Below are 25,620 nucleotides of genomic sequence, written 5' to 3' on the forward strand. Positions count from 1 at the left end.
TCACTCCTAACTTTCCACTTGGTAAGGGTAGAAGAGACTCCCTAGCTTTGGTAAGCAGCTTTTCTAGGAGAGGGTCACTCCTAACTTTCCACTTGGTAAGGGTAGAAGAGACTCCCTAGTTATGGTAAGCAGCTCTTCTAGGAGAGGGTCACTCCTAACTTTCCACTTGGTAAGGGTAGAAGAGACTCCCTAGCTATGGTAAGCAGCTCTTCTAGGAGAGGGTCACTCCTAACTTTCCACTTGGTAAGGGTAGAAGAGACTCCCTAGCTTTGGTAAGCAGCTTTTCTAGGAGAGGGTCACTCCTAACTTTCCACTTGGTAAGGGTAGAAGAGACTCCCTAGCTATGGTAAGCAGCTCTTCTAGGAGAGGGTCACTCCTAACTTTCCACTTGGTAAGGGTAGAAGAGACTCCCTAGCTATGGTAAGCAGCTTTTCTAGGAGAGGGTCACTCCTAACTTTCCACTTGGTAAGGGTAGAAGAGACTCCCTAGCTATGGTAAGCAGCTCTTCTAGGAGAGGGTCACTCCTAACTTTCCACTTGGTAAGGGTAGAAGAGACTCCCTAGCTATGGTAAGCAGCTTTTCTAGGAGAGGGTCACTCCTAACTTTCCACTTGGTCTAGGAGAGACTCCCTAGCTATGGTAAGCAGCTTTTCTAGGAGAGGGTCACTCCTAACTTTCCACTTGGTAAGGGAAGAAGAGACTCCCTAGCTATGGTAAGCAGCTTTTCTAGGAGAGGGTCACTCCTAACTTTCCACTTGGTAAGGGAAGAAGAGACTCCCTAGCTATGGTAAGCAGCTTTTCTAGGAGAGGGTCACTCCTAACTTTCCACTTGGTAAGGGTAGAAGAGATTCCGTAGCTATGGTAAGCCGCTTTTCTAGGAGAGGGTCACTCTTGGAGTAGTGCCATAGCCTCTGTACCATGGTCTTCCACTGTCTTGGGCTAAGTCTCTCTTGTTTGAGGGTACACTGGTATCTTATTCGTTGGTATAGTAAAGTTAAAACAATACATTAGTGAATAGTCCTTAGCAGCCAATTGAACTCGCACTTCGAAACCATTCTTGATGTTGGAAAAGCTTTTTCATCTGTTCATCTATTTCTATTACTTTCAATTTAAAAATATATGTATTCTACATATTATGGCTAATCAGTAAACAGTAGGCAAATTAAATATATTTTTATTCCTGTAATCAAATAAAAAAAAAAAAAGAATCCCAGTGTGTCGTTCAAGACGAGGGAAGTATCTCGAGACTTAAACTACTTAAACTCACTTGAACTCTTAATGATGACAGATGAAGCTTCATTGTGATTGGCTAATGGTCTTAACTCGAGATGTGATTGGTTGACTCATCATCTTCTCCATGATGACTAATGTATATGAAGAGTAACGATTGTTTAAGGAAAATCTATTCAGAGAAGCCTGTATCAGAGTGAAATCATACCTTATTGCTAAGATTCTAGCTTCTAATGTTAAGAGTTTAATAGAGGTATTTGCAATGCCAGCCTTCAAACATTTATTCATCATACTTTGTTCTTATGCATATACAAGCCTTTGTACTTTAGATAGGAAGATGACTTGAATTCTAGTGAGAGTGGGACTGAGACAGGGATGTGTTATGTCTCCATTGTTGTTCAATTTGTTCGCTGATAGAGCTATAAGAGAGGTGAATGCTCCAGTACTTGGTCGAGGATTGAAACTGATAGATGAGAGTGATTATGCAGGGGAGGTGAATCAGTTGTTGTTTGTGGATAATACTGTATTAGTTGCAGACTCTGAGGAGAAGCTGCGTCAGTTGGCGACAGAATTTGGAAGGGTATGCGAAAGAAGGAAGTTGAGAGTAAACGTGAGTAAGAGCAAGGTTATGAGGTACACAATCAGGGTGGTGCTAGATTAAATTTCATGTTGAATGGAGAGTTACCTGAGGAAGTAGATCAGTTTAAGTACTTGGGTTCTGTTATTTCTGCAAATGGTGGTGTGGAAGCAGATGTACGTCAGAGTGAATGAAGGATAAAAAGTGTTTGGGGTGGTGATGGGAATGGTAAAGAATAGAGGGCTATTAATGAATGTAAAGAGAGTTATGTATGAGAAAGAGATTGTACTAACTATGATGTATGGATTAGAGTTGTGGGGAATGAAAGCGACCTTTGCTCACCAGCCAGCAAATCAGTGGGCTAACTGGGTTTTCAAGAGAGAGGATACCTTGATTTCCCATTTCTCAAAATGTTAGCAAAGGGTAAATAAGAATAGAAAAGATATATAAAGATAACATATGTAAATAAATCTCTAGAATACCTCTTATAGAAGGAGGATTGATTTCTTAACAAGCCTCCTTGGATCAAATGTGAAACCCAGACTATTTTTCTTGACTATAATAGATGCTGGCAAACGTTTAAAGTCAGGCTGAGTGACAAGCACTAGGCTATTAAAGATCAACGGGTCTACAAAACGCAATGTAAATACTGTACCATTCGGACAAGTGCCTAATCTAATAGCTGACTTAAGAACCAGTTAGTTCTTTAATTAATCTTATTAATAAACTCCCAATAAAGCTATTTCCTCTATCAATTCTAGTAGCCTACACAACAACAACAACAACAACAAGAAATACAGCCGTTTCTAGTCCACTGTAGGACAAAGGCTTCAGAAATATCTATATTCATGTCTGGGGTTTGGCCAATTTTTATCACCACGCTGGCTACTGCTAATTGGTGATAGTGGGAGATTTTTGTCTGATCGTTCACAGCAAACCAATCTAGTATTGGCGATACACAAACCTTTTCACCTCGTTAAGGTATCGCCACTCAGGAGCAGGGTTTCAAATACTCTGCCGTTCAGTTTACCACTTCGTTTGGTGCCTTGCCTGAGTGCTCATTCACAAAATGTTAGTTATTTTAATAATTTTAGTAACAAACTCCACAAGTAGGCTACATTCTATGTCAATTCTAGTACACAAACCACACAAACAAGGCTTCCAATTCTACACCTTTCAATTAAATGCCTTATATCACTGCCAACTTAAAAACCAGTTACTTTTCTTATTAATATCAATAAGAAAATACACAAAAATATCTATTTTCTCAATCAATTCTAGAACACAAACCACAAAACCAAGGCTTTAAACATTTCACCACTCAATCAAATGCCTTATTTCACTGCCAATTTAAAAACCAGCTAGTTTTCTTATTAATTTCAATGAGAAATTCCACAAAAATATCTATTTTCTCAATCAATTCTAGAACACAAACCACAAAACCAAGGCTTCAAATTCTACACCTTTCAATTAAATGCCTTATTTCACTGCCAACTTAAAAAACAGTTACTTCTTTCATTAATTTCAATAAGAAAATCCACAAAAATATCTATTTTCTCAATCAATTCTAGTACACAAACCACACAGCCAAAGGCTTCAAATTCTACACCTTTCAATCGACGGCCTTTTTTCACTGCCAATTTAAAAACCAGTTACTTCTGTTATTAATTTCAATAAGAAAATCCACAAAAATGTCTATTTAGTCAATCAATTCTATAACACAAACCACACAGCCAAGGCTTCAAATTCTAAACCTTTCAATTAAATGCCTTATTTCACTGCCAACTTAGTAACCAGTTACTTCTTTCATTAATTTCCATAAGAAAAATTCCACAAAAACTACTATCAATTCTAGTATACAAACCACAAAACCAAGGATTCTCGAACCTCTATGTAAACAAATGACGTCACAACAGAAAACTCGGATGAAAAAAACCCCAAGGACAAAAATCGACGAGTTGCAAACTCATCAAATCACCCTGGGAAGTTAACGAGGCATAAGGGTGTAACGAGAGGGACTTTTTAAAGATTTAATTGACGTATGGGAAAGCCCATTTCTATGGGGAATAGGCGGAAATGGGATGGGGATAGAACTGGATGTAAATGAGGAATAGGAAACGGATGTTTGGATGGCTGGTTGGCGACAGGATAGCAGAGATCTCAATGGGATGTTAATCCGGGTGACGAACTATTTCAAAAAAATGTGTATTGCGAAATAACACTCATATATTCATGTATGTATAGGAGTATATACACACATAAATACACAAATACACAGGCATACACAGACATATATATATATATATATATATATATATATATATATATATATATATATATATATATATATATATATATATATATATAATCATCATCATCTCCTACGCCTATTGACGCAAAGGGCCTCGTTTAGATTTCGCCAGTCGTCTCTATCTTAATCAATACTTCTCCATTCATCATCTCCCACTCACGCTTCATAGCTCTCAGCCATGTAGGCCTGGGTCTTCTAACTCTTCTAGTGCCTTATGGAGACCAGTGAAACATTTGGTGAACTAATCTCTCTTGTGGAGTGCGAAGAGCATGCCCAAACCATCTCCATCTACCCCTCACAATTATCTACTACGTAACTCTTCGTAGTCCTCAGCCATGTAGGCTAGGTCTTCCAACTCTTCTAGTGCCTTATGGAGACCAGTGAAACATTTGGTGAACTAATCTCTCTTGGGGAGTGCGAAGAGCATGGCCAAACCATCTCCATCTACCCCTCACCATGATCTTATCCACATGTGACACTCGAGTAATTTTTCTATCAAAATACGAGTATTATATGATCCAAGGAACATAGAGGAAGGTAGAGAATCCAAGATCGAGTTCATGATGATATCTGGACTAACTGCAACGAGAGAAAGGTTCAAAATATTATCTCTAAAAAATAAGGAAGAAAAATTTGAGAGTAAATTAGCCTTAAAATAAATGTAAATTCTATACATATATTTCTCCTTGCGTCCAGCCCGAGATCAGATATGGGACAGTATATAACTTATCATATCGATTCTCTCTTACATTACCATTATTAAAGAGTTATGTAGAACATCTATAGATGAAGTAGATATTATTTAAGGATTTTAACAATAGTATTAAAGAAATAATCACAAATTAAAGAAAATATCTTTTATAGAAGTAATAGATTTTTTAAGACCCACGTAAAATGTATGAATGAAACCTAACTATATATCTATCTGAAAAGCTATCTATCTATCTATCTATATGTACGCACGGACAGTCCGTCTGCAACAATAGTGTCCGTTCTTTGTACGTAGAAAAAAAAAAAAAAAAAAAAAAAACAGAATATCCTTTGTTAAAAAGCTATAGTTAGTCACTAACCTTGAGAAGTAGTGATCATCCAACTGCAGTGATATGGGAGACAAGGAGTCACTAAGATTAGTCAAGCGAAACTCTTTAGTATTTTTGTTTATTTTTAGATTCTGGTGAATAAGTATTTAGAGTCAAATGAGATTCTGGGTTATTTATTTATTATTTTGGTTAGATTTAGTATTTGTTGAGTGTCAGGGTTATGAAATATTTTTTTATTTAGTTTGGTACAAATTTGAGCCTTTAAATTGTATGCACACACAATCACACACACACACACACACACATACTGTATATATATATATATATATATATATATATATATATATATATATATATATATATATATATATATATATATATATATATATATATATATATAGCAGCCACAATAGCACTTATTATCGAATTTTACCTTGGGAATGTATATCCACTGGAAATTCATTTATGATAACAGCTTCTGGCTGAGCAAAGATTCGAACCTATGCCTCTTAGTTGAAACTATGCCTACAAGGACTCGAACCAACCATATTATCACGAGTTTAGTGATATATATATATATATATATATATATATATATATATATATATATATATATATATATATATATATATATATATATATATATGAACAAATGCAGCCGTTTCTAGTCCACAGCAAGACAAAGGCTTCAGACATGTCCTTCTCCATGTCAGAGGTTTGGTCATATTTCATCACCAAACTGGACAACTGCGAATTGATGATGGTGAGAGACTTTACTCTGATCCCTCACAGCAAACCAACCTAGTATGTGAAACCCTGTCTAGTACAGCTTTGCTGATCATGGCGATACACAAACCCTTTCATCACGTTAAAGTATCCCCACTCAGAGAGGGGTACAACATACATATATGTATATGTATATTGTATATGTGTATTTCTACACATATACACATATATCTATGTACATATGTGTGTGCGTATGTCCGTGCATGCATGTACATTATCCTGCATAATCGTATGATGCACGAAACTTTCTTTTCGATATCTATGTATCTCACGCGGATAGCCAGCCATCAAACATATTGTTAGCTAACGGTACAGACAAGTAAACTTTAACCCCAAGTAACCCTTACCCTCTTTCATCACGAGGTTCCTTAGGGGGGTTGATATAACCCACACCCTTTATTCGGGGGGGGGGGAGATGGGGTTGGAAGAGAAAATATCGTTATAATAGATGGCCAAACCTTATTAAACCTCCTTGGGTTAAACAAAATCTTGTGGGGTTTAAATATTTTGATGTTGTGATCTTTTGACCTGTTTTATTATTATTATTATTATTATTATTATTATTATTATTATTATTATTATTATTATTATTATTATCATTAAGAATTCTAGTTGTATATATTCAACCAAACCTGCTATTAATATTATTATTATTATTATTATTATTATAATTATTATTATTGTTATTATTATTATTATTATTATTATTATTATTATTATTATTATCATTATTATTAAGAATTCTAGTTGTATATATTCAACCAAATCTGCTATTATTATTATTATTATTATTATTATTATTATCATTATTGTTGTTGTTGTTATTGTTATTTTATTATTATTATTATTATCATTATTATTATTATTATTATTATTATTATTATTCAGAATTCTGCTAAACTAGACATATTATGTCTACGAATGTTTTTGGATTGTAAGTCATGTCTAAAACAATATTATACCAACTGAAGTTGTCTAATCTATATCAGCATGTCTACGAATATTGTTGGACTATAAGCTATGTCTAAAATAAGTATCTATTGATGCCATGTAAGGCTTTGATCATGTCTACTTGAGCTGTCTATAGTCAGGAGGTCAAATATAATGTCTAGGCTTCAGTAATGTCTACTGAAGTTGTTTAATCCATGTCTATCTAAGCTGTCTATCATCTAAGGACGCCAAATATAAAGTCTAAACTTTAGACATGAATAACGCTACTATCCAGCCATATTTCACGTCTAATATCGCCTAATAAAGTTCATTATGATTCAACAATGTCTAAAAAAACCTTTTAGATGCTTATATTATGTTAGTAATTCCTAATAACGTTGCCTATAACTCACTTATACCTTAAGAATAATGACATTATTTAATAACGCCCAAATCTAAGCCTTATTAACGCCTGCTAAAGTTATTTATTCTTCCCTATGTCTTGTGGTATGTCTGACGACGTTGGTAACCCTGAGATAGACATGATGATGTTGGTAACCCTGAATAAAAACGGACCTGAGTTCATCTTCGTGATTACTCCAAGCTTGTAATTTCCTGGCCCCGTTCCTATGTTGTTTTTATTGTTGTTTTGATCTCCTGTTGTTTTTAGGTTGTTTTCCTGTCATAAGAGTTGTCTTTGGATAGAAGAGAGGTTGTTTTGATGTTGTTTTCCCAGCATAATAGTTGTTTTTGGATAGAAAAACAAGATTATATATGATAAATTGAGTAAGATTTTTACTTTATTCAATTCCTATGTTCTTTTATTATTGTTTTGATCTGTTGTTTTTTTGCTCTTTTGAGGTTGTTTTGAAGTTGTTTTCCCCTTAAAACAGTTGTTTTTAGATAGAGGATACAATATATATGATATTTTGGACAGAATAAACAAGGATATATAATATATTGAGTAAAATATCAACTTCACTAGTTTGCAATTCAGAGAAAATTTCCCTCTGAAATACAAAGGGATGAACTAGCAGGCTTGCACCTCTCTCTCTCTCTCTCTCTCTCTCTCTCTCTCTCTCTCTCTCTCTCTCTCTCTCTCTCTCTCTCTCTCTCTCTGAATCCTTTAGCCTACTTTCTTTAGAAAGGTGCTCGTTTTTGCAAACATGTCATGCACCCCATTGCTTTCACCTTATCAACGTGATAATAATAATGAAAATGGGAATAAGAATAATAAGAATAATAACAATAATAAATAACAATAATAACTAAATAATAATACTGATAAATATGATAATGATGATAAGAAGAATTAGGGTTTAATGATAATGATAAGTATGATAATATGATAATGATGATAATAAAAATGATCATGAAAATCATTATTATTATCATATTCTTTTTTTTTTTAATTGAATATTTTTTTATATGAGAAAATTATCCATCTATCTATCTATCTATCTATATATATATACAACAAAAACAACAACAACAACAAATGCAGCCGTTTCTAGTCCAATGCAGGACAAAGGCCTCAGACATGTCCTTATTCATGTCTGAGGTTTGGTCAGTTTTCATCACCACGCTGGCCACTGCAGATTGGTGATGGTGGGAGAGTTTTGCCTGATCACTCATAGCAAACCAACCTAGTATGGGTTGCCCTGACTAGTACAGCTTTGCTGATCATGGCGATACGCAAACCCTTTCACCACGTTAAGGTATATCTACTCAGAAATGGATATATATATATATATATATATATATAAATTTATATATATATAAATATATATATATATATATGTATACATATACTGTATATATATATATATATATATATATATATAAATTTATGTATACATACATATATATATACATAGTATATATATACATATATATAGTATATATATATATATATATATATATATATATATATATATTTATATATATAAAAAATTGTATATATATATACATATATATACATATATATATACATACATATATATATATATATATATATATATATATATATATATATATATATAGTCTAATAATAATAAATCGAAAAATAATAGTGAAATATATAACAATCTAAAAAAGAAAAACGAAAAAACGAAGAAATAAAAACTCATAAAAAATAAAAGAAAAAGAAAATAACAAAACAAAAATTGAAAGCCAAACATCTCTTCAAGAAAAAAAAAAAGAAAATTAAACAAACCATTAACAAAGACAAGAAAAAGCAAGAATGAAAACAATCTTGATAGAAAGAAACCAGAATAAAAATTCTATAAAAACAATTGTTAATTGGCAGAACTGTTTTGTCTTAAGAGTTTGTTTGATATCAAAGTAATGATACAACTGCTTGCCTGATCATATTTCGCCTCGGTAAGGTTGGTATGCATGGTTACCTGTTATAGGTTGGTATGCCTGTCACCTGTTATAGGGGCTAGTTATATACTTTGCCTATGTTAGAACTCATTAGATTTATTGTGTTGTTAGGGTTGGTATGCCTGTTACCTGTTATAGGAGCTAGTAATCTACTCTGCCTATGTTAGAACTATCTAATCTAACTGTGTTATCATAACCGTATCAAATATATTTATTATAACAGAGTAATTCGCCTAGCATTTGCATGACAGCAGATCGATCCTCAACCGGGGCAACCGGGACCATGAGTTAAAGCTGTTTTACTGGGAAGGCCCCTGCTGTGGTTGGGCACCACATTGGGAGGTTGGGCTGGCCAGGCTGACGTTCTGGTGAGCATTTATTTTGGTGAAAATGGAACTGAAATCAGACACCTTTAACCTTTTAGTTAACTAACTACTTAACTTAGCCTTTACCACTTAACCCAATGATATTGTATTATTAATATTGTTGCTTCTGTCTATAAAATCAGTTATAGCATCATGATTACATATAACAATAGTTTTAAGCTTCAGTATTTCAATGAAAAAGCTTAGTTCATTTAGTTTTCCTCTAATGGAAAATGAGAGAAAAAGTATTCAGTAGGAAATCCTACATCTAACAATAGTTTTAAGCTTCAGTATTTCAATGAAAAAGCTTAATTCATTTAGTTTTCTTTTAATGGAAAATGAGAGAAAAAGTATTCAGTAGGAAATCCTACATCTAACAACTGTTTTAAGCTTCAGTATTTCAATGAAAAAGCTTAATTCATTTAGTTTTCCTTTAATGGAAAATGAGAGAAAAAGTATTCAGTAGGAAATCCTGTTAGGAAAGTCTGAATCCAACTACACTCATTTTCCCTATTTCTATGGAACGGAAGCTATATGCATAGGGAAAACTCCCTAGATTATGACGTCCGTAGGGCTTCCAGATTATGAGGATGTATGTGGGGCTCTCCAGATTATGACGTACGTAGGGCTTCCAGATTATGAGGATGTATGTGGGGCTCTCCAGGTTATCAGGATGTATGTGGGGCTCTCCAGATTATGAGGATGTATGTAGGGCTCCCCAGATAATCAGGATGTATGTGGGGCTCTCCAGATTATGAGGATGTATGTGGGGCTCTCCAGATTATGAAGATGTATGTGGGTCTCTCCAGATTATGAGGATGTATGTGGGGCTCTCCAGGTTATCAGGATGTATGTGGGGCTCTCCAGATTATGAGGATGTATGTGGGGCTCTCCAGATTATGAGGATGTATGAGGGGCTCTCCAGATTCTGAGGATGTATGTGGGGCTCTCCAGATTCTGAGGATGTATGTGGGGCTCTCCAGATTATGAGGATGTACGTGGGGCTCTCCAGATCATGAGGATGTATGTGGGGCTCTCCAGATTATGAGGATGTATGTGGGGCTCTCCAGATTATGAGGATGTATGTGGGGCTCTCCAGATTATGAGGATGTATGTGGGGCTCTCCAGATTAATAGGATGTACATATGGCTCTCCAGATTATGAGGATGTATGTGGGGCTCTCCAGATTATGAGGATGTATGTGGGGCTCTCCAGATTATGAGGATGTATGTGGGGCTCTCCAGATTAATAGGATGTACATATGGCTCTCCAGATTATGAGGATGTATGTGGGGCTCTCCAGATTATGAGGATGTATGTGGGGCTCTCCATATTATGAGGATGTATGTGGGGCTCTCCATATTATGAGGATGTATGTGGGGCTCTCCAGATTATGAGGATGTATGTGGGGCTCTCCATATTATGAGGATGTATGTGGGGTCTCCAGATTATCAGGACGTACATAGGTCTCCCCAGATAATCAGGATGTACATAGGGCTCTCCAGATTATCAAGCTGTACGTATGGCTCTCTAGATTATCACGACGTACATATGGCTCTCTAGATTATCACAAGACGTATGAAGGGGTCTCCTAATTATCAAGCTGTACGTAGGGCTCTCAAGATTATCAAGATGTACGTATGGCTCTCCAGATTATCAAGCTGTATGTATAGCTCTCTAGATTATCACAAGAAGTATGTAGGGCTCTCCTAATTATCAAGCTGTATGTATGGCTCTCCAGATTATCAAGATGTACGCATGGCTCTCCAGATTGTGAGGACGTATGTATGGTTCCCCAGATTATCAAAATGTACGTATGGCTCTCCAGATTATCAGAACTTACATAATGAAAACCTCCCTAGATTATCAATACATTTGCATACGTGTCACGTTTATATCCATCGTGGGGGACTTACCATCTCAATACTCTCTTATATCGCCTTTATATCAAAGTAAGATTCCTTTGCAATGTAAGATATACCGTCTCTTACATCCGGGAAGCTGGTTTCGAAATGGGAAAACCCAAGTATGGGATGTTTGGGATTATGAAACACTTGGATGTTATTTTGGCGGTGAGTTAGAGCAGTCAATAGGTGGAAAGTGGGATGAGGCAAGTGACCGCAGATGGGTTGTTATTATTATTATTATTATTATTATTATTATTATTATTATTATTATTATTATTATTATTATTATTATTATTATTATTATTATTGTTGTTATTATCATTATTATTATTATTATTACTGTTGTTGTTGTTGTTGTTTTTATTATTATTATTATTATTATTATTGTTATTATTATATGTATATATACATATATATGTATACATATATATTTATATATATATATATATATGTGTGTGTGTGTGTGTTTGTGTGTATGTGTATGTATACATATATATATATATATATATATATATATATATATACATATATATACATATATATAGGATTGTTCACTGCCTACAGCACATTTTTGCAAGGGCCAAACCAAAAAGAAAAACCATAATAATAATAATAATAATAATAATAATAATAACAACAACAACAACAACACATTTATGCAAAGTTCCCTCTGTTTAAGAATAGCTGTTATGTCTCCACTATATCCGGATCTGCAAAACGTCCTCAAAATTGCACGTTTCTCCACTGGGCCAAATCATATCATGGTTCTTGGCTATTCTCTTTGGTTGGATGAATTTAATTCAGATTTTGAATAAATTTTTTGTGTTTTGTTGTAAGCTAGAAATCTGTGTATGATAATAATAATAATAATAATAATAATAATAATAATAATAATAATAATAATAATAATACTAATAATAATAATAATAATAATAATAATAATAATATAGCTGTCTTGCTTGTGGGAACACTCAGTCCCACTTTTCTATCTGTTTCCTTTTTTCCTTTCCTCACTGGGCTATTTTTCCCTGTTGGAGTCCATGGGCTAATAGCATCTTAGTTTTCCAATAGGGTTGTAGCTTAGCTAATAATAATAATAATAATAATAATAATAATAATAAGACCATTGTAGTAATCTCAAATATTTCGTTCAAAAAATATTGTCTGAAGACTATTTTAAAGACTTTTAGAGATATTTTATGATAATTGTTAAAGTCTTTATATATGTTTAAAAGAACAAAAAGACAGTTTTGGATGTGTTAAAAGATCGAAAAGACAGTTTTGGATGTCTTAAAAGATCGAAAAGACAGTTTTGGATGTCTTAAAAGATCGAAAAGACAGTTTTGGATGCATTAAAAGACCATATAGACTTTTTTTTAAATTGTTTTAATATTCATGATAGATGATGAAGCTACTGTCTTAAAACACTATAAAGGTGGTTTTAGATGTCTTGAAAATCGGAAAGACAGTTTGGAATGTCTTAAAACACTATAAAGACTGTTTTGGATGTCTTAAAAGATCGTAAAGACAGTTTGGATTGTCTTGAAAGACCATCATCATAATGATGAAGATGATGATGATCATCATCATCATTTCCTCCTACTCCTAATGACGCAAAGAGCCTCGGTTGAATTTCTCCAGTCGTCTCTATCTTCCGCTTTTAAGTCAATACTTCTCCAGTCATCATATCCCACTTTGCGCTTCATATTCTTCAGCCATGTAGGCCTGGGTCTTCCAACTCTTCTAGTGCCTTAGGAAGCCCAGTTGAAAGTTTGGTGAACTAATTTCTCTTGGGAAGTGAGAAGAACATGTCCAAACCATCCTTTAAATAATTAGGAACTATGATCTCTAATACAGGGTCTTCAGAATTGGAGTTTAATTGAAAGACCATGGAGGATTTTACATATTTCAAAATTCCGAAAACGGATTCGGATCACTTTATAAACATGAAAACTGTCTTTAAGGATCCCTATTAAGAAATATGTCCTTAGGAGGATTGTAGGATCATAAGGTCATTTTTAAACGCATGTTTGTAGGATTTTAGGATTGATATTCAAAGTCCTATTAAATCCTTTTTTTTCAGAAGGAGTCCTCAGAGACTCTTTGGATCCAGGAGTCACTTCGTGGAGCCTAATTGGATCTAAAAACGATTAAAAGTAATTTTAAAGAGTATGAAATAGGTCGTAGGATATCTTTGTAATGTCGTCAGATCTGAAAGTCTTAAAAATTATGATAAAATGCCTTTAAGACATCCAAAACTGTCTTTTCGATCTTTTAAGACATCCAAAACTGTCTTTACGATCTTTTAACACATTCAAAACAATCTTTATAGTCCTTAAAAACATTAAAAACTATCTTTATGATCTACCATGAAAATCGAAACAATTTAAAAATATCAGAACACATTTTTAAAATGATTTAAAGACCCATTTTAATATAATCATTCCATTTTAAGATAATAAAAAAAATACTATAGCACATTTTAAAATAATTTAAAGACTCATTTTAATATAATTATTACATTTTAAGATAATAAAAAAAATACTATAGCACATTTTAAAATAATTTAAAGACCCATTTTAATATAATCATTCCATTTTAAGATAATTAAAAAAATAGACCAAAATTTTACCCATCGTATATTGACACCAGCATAACCAAGAATTTTCCCTCTATGTTCAAAATTACCCTTAATATCTCGCTGACTATAATAGTACCGCTCAGTAACGCCAAGGGAACGGCTTTTATCCTGCGGTCAGCCATGCGGTCAGCGACGTGCGGTGAAGCGGTGAAGCGGTACACGTATATATCTCGTCTCAGTTGCCGCCCGCGGCAGTAGAGTACAGAAGTTCAGTGCGGTAGAAGGCGGTTATATTGGGCGATTCGATCAGTTGGTGAAAAGTGAGTTTTTAATTTTGTTGGTTACATATATATATATATATATATATATATATATATATATATATATATATATATATATATATACTGTATATATACATATATATATACTGTGTATATATATATATATATATATATATATATACACAGTATATATATATATATATATATATATATATATATATATATATATACATATATATATATATATATACATATATATATATATATATATATATATATATATATATATATATATATACATATATATATATATATATGTATATATATATACATATATATATGTATATATATATATATATATATATATATATATATATATATATATATTCATATATATATATATATATATATATATATATATATATAATACAGCTGTTTCTAGTCCACTGCAGGACAAAGGCCTCAGACATGTCTGGAGGTATAACAACAAATGCAACCGTTTCTAGCCCACTGCAGGACAAAGACCTCAGACATGTCCTTCTTCCTGTCTGGGGTATAACAACAAATGCAGCCGTTTCTAGTTCACTGCAGGACAAAGGCCTCAGACATGTCCTCATTCATGTCTGGTGTACAACGACAAATGAAGCTGTTTCTAGTTCACTGCAGGACAAAGGCCTCAGACATGTCCTTATTCATGTCTGGGGTACAACAACAAATGCAGTTGTTTCTAGTCCACTGCAGGACAAAGGCCTCAGACATGTCCTCAATCATGTCTGGGGTACAGCAACAAAAGAAGATGTTTCTAGTCCACTGCAGGACAAATGCCTCAGACATGTCCTTCTTCCTGTCTGGGGTATCACAACACATGTAGTCGTTTCTAGTCCACTGCAGGACAAAGGCCCCAGACATGTCCTTATCCATGTCTGGGGTTTGGCCAGTTTTCATCACCACAAGGCCAGTTGCAGATTGGTGATGGTGGGAGACTGAGACTTTTGTCCGATCACTCACAGCAAACCAACCTAGTATGGCTGGCCATGACTAGTACAGCTTTGCTGATCATGGTGATATACAAATCCTTTCACCAAATTAAGGTATGGATATATATATATATATATATATATATATATATATATATATATATATATATATATATGTGTGTGTGTGTGTGTGTGTGTGTGTGTGTGCACGTGTGTACGTACACGAGTGCACGCGGTGTGCACGTGGCGTGCACGTAATATCTATAATTTTACGGAAGCAGCTTCCCCAAGGGCACAACCAGGCTCCGAGCAAGGAAACCATCACCGTGAAAATGATTGTTAGTTGAGGGAAGTAAATGAGTTTGTGAGTCAAATGAATTAAGTTAATTATTCAGTTAATTATATAATTTCTTGTTAATTATATAAGATAATTGTTTATTCTCTTCTTATTATTCTTGAGTTTTGATGAAGGTTAAGTTTATTTAGATTTTTTTAGATTATTTAATCATTTGAAAAATATGTTTATTTTTCTCATATTTTAATTTGTTTATCTAATTTAAAAGAAGAAAATTTGTTTGTTTATTTTGATTCAGATAAACAATTAAGACAATTATATCTCAGTTTATTTATATCTTTATATAGATGTTAATTATATAAGATAATTGTTTATTCTCTTATTATTCTTGAGTTTTGATGAAGGTTAAGTTTATTTGGATGTTTTTAGTTTATTTAATCATTTGAAAAATAATGTTTATTTTTCTGATATTCTAATTTGTTTATCTAATTCAAATTTTTTTTTATTTTTCTGATATTCTAATTTGTTTATCTAATTCAAAAAATTTTTTATTTTTCTGATATTTTAATTTGTTTATCTAATTCAAAATTTTTTTTTATTTTTCTGATATTTTAATTTGTTTATCTAATTCAAAAAAAATTTTTATTTTTCTGATATTTTAATTTGTTTATCTAATTCAAAAGAAGAAAAATGGTTTGTTTATTTTGATTCAAATAAACAATTAAGACAAATATATCTCAGTTTATTTATATCTTTATATAGATGTTAATTATATAAGATAATTGTTTATTCTCTTATTATTCTTGAGTTTTGATGAAGGTTAAGTTTATTTGAATGATTTTAGTTTATTTAACCATTTGAAAAATAATGTTTATTTTTCTGCTATTCTAATTTGTTTATCTAATTCAAAAATTTTTTTATTTTTCTGATATTTTAATTTGTTTATCTAATTCAAAATTTTTTTTATTTTTCTGATATTTTAATTTGTTTATCTAATTCAAAAAAATTTTTATTTTTCTGATATTTTAATTTGTTTATCTAATTCAAAAAAAATTATTTTTCTAATATTCTAATTTGTTTATCTAATTAAAAAAAATGTTTATTTTTCTGATATTTTAATTTGTTTATCTAATTCAAAAAAAAATTTATTTTTCTGATATTCTAATTTGTTTATCTAATTTAAAAAAATTACATTTATTTATTTTGATTCAAATAAACAATTAAGTCAAATATATCTCAATTTATTTATTTATATAGAAAATTATTTACACAAGAAGTGAAGTTGCAGGACTCTACTGTCTGCCTCCTCCATAAACTATCACCCTCTTACTCAAGAGTCATTTTCACAAGGAGTGAAGTAGCGAGGCCTACATCTCCAGCCTGAGTTAGTGTTCTAACTACCTCCACCAACGAAGTTAGAAGGAGGTTATGTTTTACCCCCTGTTTGTGTGTGTGTGTGTTTGTTTGTGAACAGCTTCCTGGCCACAATTTGAATCGTAGAGGAATGAAACTTCCATGGATTAACTTTTATGTAAAAAGCTGGTAACTATTGAATTTTGGTCAAAGGTCAAGGTCACGGTCAAGCAAAATGTCCAATTCACGTAATCAACCATAAGTTTGGACATCGTTGTCACAGACTTCATACTTGGTTCATATTTGAGTGAATAAAAATCCACGGCAACTAGTACATATTAAGGTCAAAGGTCAAGGTCAGGGTCGAGAAATAAGCTGCCGCCGTGAAGGTCTGCGCTCTACTGAGTGCCCCTCTAGTTCATTTTTATGTATAAGGAAGTATTTAAACAAGGGATAAAGTTGCTAGGTACATATCTCTTCTTATATGAATCGAGGCTAAGATATAGTGTAGCGCTTGGCTCTGGTTTGGTTGGTTCGGATATGCCGTGCGCACCACGCGCCAGTCCAGGCTGTTAGGCTTAGGGCTAACAGGCTGAACTATGAAGATTTGCTGAAAAGGTTTTGGCAGCCTATTGGAAGCGTCACTGTCTGGCGTTCCGCCAGACTGGGTTCGAGTCCTGCTCAAACTTGACAGTTTTTTGTAGTGTCTGCAACCTCACCATCCTTGTGAGCTAGGTAGCCTATATGTCTACCTGTTGAGTCACCAACAGCCATTACCTGGCTCTCCCTGGTCATACCTTGATGGAGAGGGGCCTTGGACGCTGATCATATGTATATATGGCTAGTTTGAAGCGTCCTTGTCTGGCATTCGGCCAGACAGGGATTCGAGTCCCACTCAAACTTGACAGTTTCTTGTAGTGTCTGCAACCTCACCATTCTTGTGAGCTAGGTAGCCTATATGTCTACCTGTTGAGTCATCAGCAGCCATTACCTGGCTCTCCCTGGTCATACCTTGATGGGAAGGGGGCTTGGGCACAGATCCTATGTATATATGACTAAATTCTAAGACACTGTCCTGCTAGCTAGGGCAAGGTCACTGTCCCTTGTCTCTGTCATTCATGAGTGGTCTTTAAACCTTTAAACATTGTCCTACTAGCTAGGGCAACGTCACTGTCCCTTGCCTCTGCCATGCATGAGAGGCCTATATACCTTTATGACCCCCCAAAGCGGAAACAGATGTAGTTGGGGAAGTGAAAAACCTTGTGTAACAGTTCACTTACTTTACGAGGTACTAAAACTTCCCTAGAAAGCGGAAGAGCCGTTCTACAGGTAAGCGGAATCTAACCAGAAGTACAGAGCTACTACGTTTCTAGTGTGCCCACAATCACAGTGTTGTGGAGAGAGCAACGAGGAACCTGGAACCTGGACAGTCACTGAGCCGCAAAGGAAATTTTCCCAAGCCGTCAAAAGGCTTTCATAATCTGTCTAAAAACCGTGAAAATGATTACTCCTTGGAAAAAAAAAGTTACAGGAAGGAAGGGACATTCTTCCTGAACAAACAAGAGGGAATTATTTCTTCGTATTGTCCTTTTTTTTCATTTTGATCAGGGACATTAACGCACGTATGATTTCGACATTGAGATTGCAATAGGAAAGTTTTGGTATTAATAGTCTATAAATTTCTATATTTCCTGTAATTTTCATTGCTATATTTATCCTTTCATCCTGCTATCATTTGTAATTATCATCTTCATACATCAGTAGATCAGTAGAAAAGAATATATAAAGAAAGTAAGCAAAATTTCAGAATTATTTTGGCCTGTTTCCTCTTAAGATCTTAAGAAAATAAGTTAAATTTCAAAATTATTTCGGCCTGTTTCCTCTTAAGATCTTATTATCCTGATTAATAAAATAGACTTACTCACAAGCTGCTAATCCTTAATCAAATTTGAATGGTTGATGACCAAAGAACTTAGATACTAATAGACCTAAGGATAGAAATACGAATAGGGAACACAGAAGAAGGTAGATAATTCCGGAGCAAATATTAAAATAAGAAAACAGATGGAAAATCAATTCTTTGAGTTACAGTAGAGAACGGTGGTAGACAATCTCTCTCTCTCTCTCTCTCTCTCTCTCTCTCTCTCTCTCTCTCTCTCTCTCTTAGGAAGTTACTATTACGTCAGCACGGCTAAAAACAGGAAGTGACTACCGGAATGCCATATCATGGTCAGTAAAAAATCATCGCTTAACAAAAAAGGGTCACAATGACCATATAGATCCGGGTCATGGAAGAGAGAGAGAGAGAGAGAGAGAGAGAGAGAGAGAGAGAGAGAGAGAGAGAGAGAGAGAGCATAATTCACTTTACTTCAATAACCCAGGTAATCCGTCAACTACTATAATCAAGGTACATTGACTCCAAACACTATGATAGCAAACTTTCGACTAAACATTTTGGAACAAGTGACGATGATTATTGGGAAAGGAGATTCGTTTCAGCCAGCTTACCTGATAAATCACAGCGCGAACGAATCATTTCGTAATTATCGATCATAACGTGAACAGATACTTTTTGAAGTGAGTGTACATTGCCTTACCATCAAAGGTAAAATTCTTTATTATTATTATTATTATTATTATTATTATTATTATTATTATTATTATATATACACCTAAAGTTTATCTAATTACAAAATCTAGACTTTCGGATTATAACATATTTAAGTACAATGGAGAAAAAAATGCGTAACCCGGATTTACTATTGTATTGTTTCTCGTTATTATATGACAACACTCGCTAACGGTGGATTATCTTTGTTATATAGAGAATCATTATTCTATTTTTTTGAATAGATTCAAGTTTCTGAAATATAATTTTACATATGAATTGGATTTTTAATCTGATAATTGAAAGGTGGAAATTTTCAGTTAATACTGATATTCTTTATATATATATATATATATATATATATATATATATATATATATATATATATATATATATATATATATATATTCCATTATTAGTGGCGATATCTTAACGTGATGAAAAGGTTTGCATATAGTCATGATCAGCAAAGCTGTACTAGTCAGGGCCTGCCATACTAGGTTGGTTTGAGCAATCAGACGAAACTCTCCCACATCACCAACCTGTAGTGGACATCATAGTGATGAAAATAGCCAAGACATGACTAAGGACATGTCTGAGGCCTTTGTCCTGCAGTGGACTAAACACGGCAGCATTTCTTGTCGTTTATATAAACATATGATTATCAAATTACGAAACTATCTAATTTCATGAATTTCTTATTTTTCTTTCACAGGACCAATAATAAAATACAAGCGAAGAACAGAGACCGCAATGAAGTGGCTAATTCTATCCACCTTCGTGGCCATCCTCAACAGTCGAGTGACCCAAGTTCACTCCCAATGCTTCACCGACAACGATCGCTTCAACGTCGTACTCCAGACGAACTTGTCGCACATAGCGGACTTCGGCCTCGACCTCCTACGGCAGTTCAACGGGTTTAATCCCGAAGAGAACGTCATATTCTCCCCTTACAGCATCTGGTCGGCCCTCTCGCTGGCCTACTTCGGCTCAGCAGGCGAGACGGAGAGTCAGTTACAGGCTGCTCTTAGGACGGATAGCAAGATCGGGACGCTCAGGATGCACAAGGCTCTGGATCTTACGTAAGGATGTTTTATGGCTCTCTCCCTCTCACATACCATAAGACTTATAAAAATCAGGACATAATTTAGAAAACTCATTCCATCAGTTACCATTAACATCTAATCAAAAGAGCACAGAAGACGGTAGCGATTCCCAGAGCTAGGGTAATGAAAGGTAGAAGATTACGTTGCTATTTTGATAGCTTCCAGGAAAGTGTCAATGTGAACGTATGGTTCTTGATAAGCTGAAATTATATCCACTTATCTAAACAAATTGATTATACAATAGAATTTGCCTGACTTTATCTCTTAAAAACTCAGAAAAATCTTTTAAATGTATAATGTATAAGGCATTCATTTCCAAAAATGAATGTTTAAAACAATTGTGGTTTCTAAATGGGTTTTGACATGTATTGTTTAACATGGCAGTCCAAAGTATAGTTAAGATAACACATAAGCTATAAGAGAAATCTAAACAAATTGGAACACTGATAACCTCAAGAATAATACTTTCATGTAGAAAGAAAGATAACTTGCTTTACAATAATATCTTAATCTATTTTATAGACAAATTTCAAATCACTTTAATATCGTCTAACGTTCCAGATACCAGCTGAGGAATCTAATCGGAGTGAACTACGTGTTCAAACTGGCCAATAAGCTCTACGTAGACAAGGCTCTGCCCTTCCGGAACTGTACGACAAACGTCTTGCCCAACGAAATCGAACACATTGATTTCAGAAATGTAAGTTACGGCAGACATTCTCATCATCAGATCTAAATCAAGGCACTAAATTTCTGGGTACTTTTTCAGGGGAATATGAAAAGGCATATATATATATATATTCCTTAAGCTCTGAACTTGCTAGTTAGTTTAATCTCACTACATATGTAATGATAAATCCAATAACTATCTGATAAGAAATCCCTTAGCTGTTGTATAATAAAGAAATACCCACAGAAACTTTTAAACAGAAGATGGATGGTCATATAATAGAATCTATAACTTATCTAAATATGATATCTCAATATTATCGTTCCGAAAAGCATTTCAAGCATAGAAGTGACCTTGAAATTAATGGTGGTTATGAAGCAAATGAAAATCCAAATTTCTAGAAATTATGATGATTATATATACATATATATATATATATGCATGTATGTATGTATGCATATATATGTAGCCTATGTGTATACCCTGTTGAATCACGGTATGGATAAAAAAAAGGAAACATGTTTCCGTACATCGCTGTCCAGTAAGGGAAGTCTCAATGTATATATATGTATACATATTTTTCACTGAGCTATCTGACATCTCCAATTCGCAGATAATGAAGGCCGTTGCCACGATCAACGACTTTGTTTCCGACACGACGGAGGGACGCATAAAGGACCTGGTAGACCCGGACGCCCTGAGCGACGCGCAGTTGGTAATCGTCAACGCCGCGTACTTCAAGGGCTCGTGGCTGCATCCCTTCAAGTCGTCCATGACGCATTCTGCCATTTTCAAGACGGACAAGAAAGAGGAGGAGCTTAAGATGATGCATATAAAGACTTCATTTAAGTATGGTGTGTTGATTGTTAGTTTTAGTCTCTCTTTTTACTTATATGAATACATATTGCTAGTTGCTGGTTAGTAATTGGATGGATGACCGCTGAGAATAACCCGTTGTGATCCCTACATAAGATCCTTGAATACCTGCGGGACAGCGTGTCAGGTTAGCAACTGCATGCATAAATTACTTGCAGAAAACTTGGGGGATACCTACATATATATATATATATATATATATATATATATATATATATATATATATATATATATATATATATATGTGTGTGTATATATATATAGTAAGTGTCTGTATTTTGTGCACAAATATTCCCAATATTGTTTTGCCTTTTTCGGCTTCAGTCGAAGATGCGTCCCAAGGCATTCGTCTCCTCGAGCTCCCTTACGACGACCAGGTCATATCCATGTACCTGCTTCTTCCTTCCTCTGCCGGAGACGAGGCATTTGAGGGCGTCCTCTCCAGACTAGATGGCACCCTTCTGCAAGAGACCATGGCTGGCATGACCTCCAAGCTCGTGAATCTGACTGTGCCGAAGTTCACCTATGAAATGACCCTGCAGAAGGAACTGACGCAGGTGGGGCTCGTGTGTTTACATTTACTATTTGCCTTGTAGTGATGATGAGTTAAATATGTTTCTTATATATATCTTTATATTTCTATAGTAGCTCATTAAGACGGAATATGTTCTTAAGTACCATCTACTGTATGCTGACAGGGGGGAAATATAAAATATATATTGTTTATGATATTTCATTATTTCATGGTGACAGAGTTAGTTAAAATATATTTCATATCTATGAGAATCTTCTCTTGGACACCTATCAAGTGACCATTTCATATCTATGAAAATATTCTACTCTTGGACACTTATCAAGTTAATATACCACATCTATGACACTTCTTCCTCCAGAGTCTCATAAACATCGGCGTGACGGACCTCTTCAACCAAACCACGGGCAACTTGACGCGCTACGTGGAGGGAATGAACATGGGTGTGAGTGAGAGTATCCATAAAGCCTTCATCGAAGTGTCCGAAGAAGGGACTGAAGCGGCAGCGGCCACGGCTTTCGTGATCAGCACGCGCTTCGGTCCGGTCCAGATGAAGGCAGACTATGTCCAATTCCACTGCGACAGGCCTTTCATCTACTACCTTTACGACAACGACACAAACAATATCCTTTTCTTGGGGACGTTTAGGTCGCCTAAGTGATCGATGTCTTCGGCAGCTACTAGCTTGTATCTTACATTTTCTATGTCATTGATTTTGTCGGTGTTACGTCTTTGGTAAGTGACAGTTGATTTCCTCCCGGTCTCTTCCTCTACGGTTGTTCATGTCTCACAATTTGTTTCTTCTTTCATAATCTATTTTGTCCTGAATCGCCTGATCATAATGATTCATTAGATCTTTGTGTCCTAATAACTATCATTAATATTTATGATAATCATGTTATTCATAGGTTGATGGAATAGTTCTAAACACTGGTTTTGTTGACACCAAATTTGGCTCTGGTTTCTCCTTGTTCTTATAAATCTGGTTTATGCTTAGGTTACTCACAAGCCACGCCCCATGAGTGGCATAGTTGCTAGATGCCTTCAGTAGACAGAAATAAAAACTTAACTGGCACTCTATAAATATCTATTGGAAAGTTAATTTGACTCATTAGTTATAAGTAATTTAATTTTGTATTGTTATACAAGCTTAGCTTTAAAAGGCCTTTGGGTAAAAGTGATTCCACTTCTTATATTAATTAGTGAAATGGAAATATTTGGTTTCATTGTTATTTTATTAAAATCTTAATTAAGAAATAAATTATATGAGTCTAATTGGGCTTTATTATTTACCTAAGATTTTAGAAATTGCTTTTATATTCTCAGTTAATGCTTGAGCCCCATTTCGGATTAGTAGATCGTCGCAAAGTATGCAGGGAGCCATTCGCGGTCCTACCAATTACTAGCGAAGCGCTACACATTTCAGCAACAGAGTTTTCCGAACTTAGCTAAGTAGGTTGCTAAATTTGTACACTAATGAATATATATATATATATATATATATATATATATATGTATACATATATATATATATATATATATATATATGTATACATATATATACATACATATATATATATATATATATATATACTGTATATATATATATATATATATGTATATGCATATATATATACTGTATATATATAAAATATATATATATATATATATATATATATATATATGTATGTATATGCATATATATACTGTGTGTATATATATATATATATATATATATATATATATATATATATACAGTATATATATATGCATACATAAATATGTATATATATATATATATATGTATACATACATATATACATACATATGTATGCATATATATATATATATATATATATGTGTGTGTGTGTGTATACGTATATATATATATATATATATATATATATATATATATATATATATATATATATATACATATATATATATATACATATATGTATATATATACATATATATATATATATATATATGTACTGTATATATGTGTATATATATATATATATACATATATATATATATATATATATATATGTACTGTATATATGTGTATATATATATATATATATATATATATATATATATATATATATCCCTTTCATAGCGGGGATAGCTTAACGTGGTGAAAAGGTTTGCGTATCCCCATGATCAGCAAAACTGTACTAGTCAGGACTACCCATACTAGATTAGGTTGCTGTACGCGATCAGACGAAAATCTCCCACCATCACCAATCTACACAAGCCAACGTGATGATGAAAACTGACCAAACTCCAAACATGATTAATGACATAGGCTATCTAAGACCTTTGTCTTACAGTGGACTAGAAACAGCTGCATTTTTTTTTTATCTATATAAATCCCTCGCGTTTTATTTACGGTAAATCTATGATTAACATCAGGAAATACATAAACATAAACGATATACCTTGGCTTGACCTACCCAGGGCACCCAATCCTTCCTAGACATCTTGTTACGAAAGAAAACTCGAGTGAAAGCCCGGGTTCTGGGGTAAATGACTCTTCCATGATGCAACACAGGGGAGAAGTCGAGTTTCTCTTCTTCTCCAAAAATATTTTTGGATATTACGTCACTGTTTTTATCTTTTTTTAGATTTTTTTGTTTTATGAATTAGTTGTGTAATTGTTTGGGAATTATTATAATTAGTGAAATATTATTTTTTTTATTAATTTTTGGATTTTACATCACTGTTTTTATCATTTTTAGTTTTTTTTTTTTTTTTTTTTTTTTTTTGCTGTATAATTTAGTTGCACAATTGTTTGGGAATAACTATA

The 25,620-nt window shown here is 33.6% G+C and overlaps 1 protein-coding gene across 1 annotated transcript in view; it reads left to right on the forward strand.

Moving 5' to 3' along the window:
- Positions 1 to 14,293: 14,293 nt before the first annotated feature.
- LOC137625552 (uncharacterized) overlaps positions 14,294 to 25,620 on the forward strand; it is a 49,445-nt gene continuing 38,118 nt past the window's right edge. The window contains exons 1-6 of the mRNA XM_068356461.1: positions 14,294 to 14,430; positions 20,340 to 20,706; positions 21,292 to 21,430; positions 22,014 to 22,254; positions 22,601 to 22,833; positions 23,170 to 23,465. Coding sequence (XP_068212562.1) covers positions 20,378 to 20,706; positions 21,292 to 21,430; positions 22,014 to 22,254; positions 22,601 to 22,833; positions 23,170 to 23,465 — 1,238 coding nt within the window. The 5' untranslated portion in view covers positions 14,294 to 14,430; positions 20,340 to 20,377. The remainder of the gene's footprint in view (positions 14,431 to 20,339; positions 20,707 to 21,291; positions 21,431 to 22,013; positions 22,255 to 22,600; positions 22,834 to 23,169; positions 23,466 to 25,620) is intronic.

This window comes from Palaemon carinicauda, chromosome 32 (assembly GCF_036898095.1).
Source record: "Palaemon carinicauda isolate YSFRI2023 chromosome 32, ASM3689809v2, whole genome shotgun sequence".
In the NCBI taxonomy this organism is placed as follows: Eukaryota; Metazoa; Arthropoda; class Malacostraca; order Decapoda; family Palaemonidae; genus Palaemon; species Palaemon carinicauda.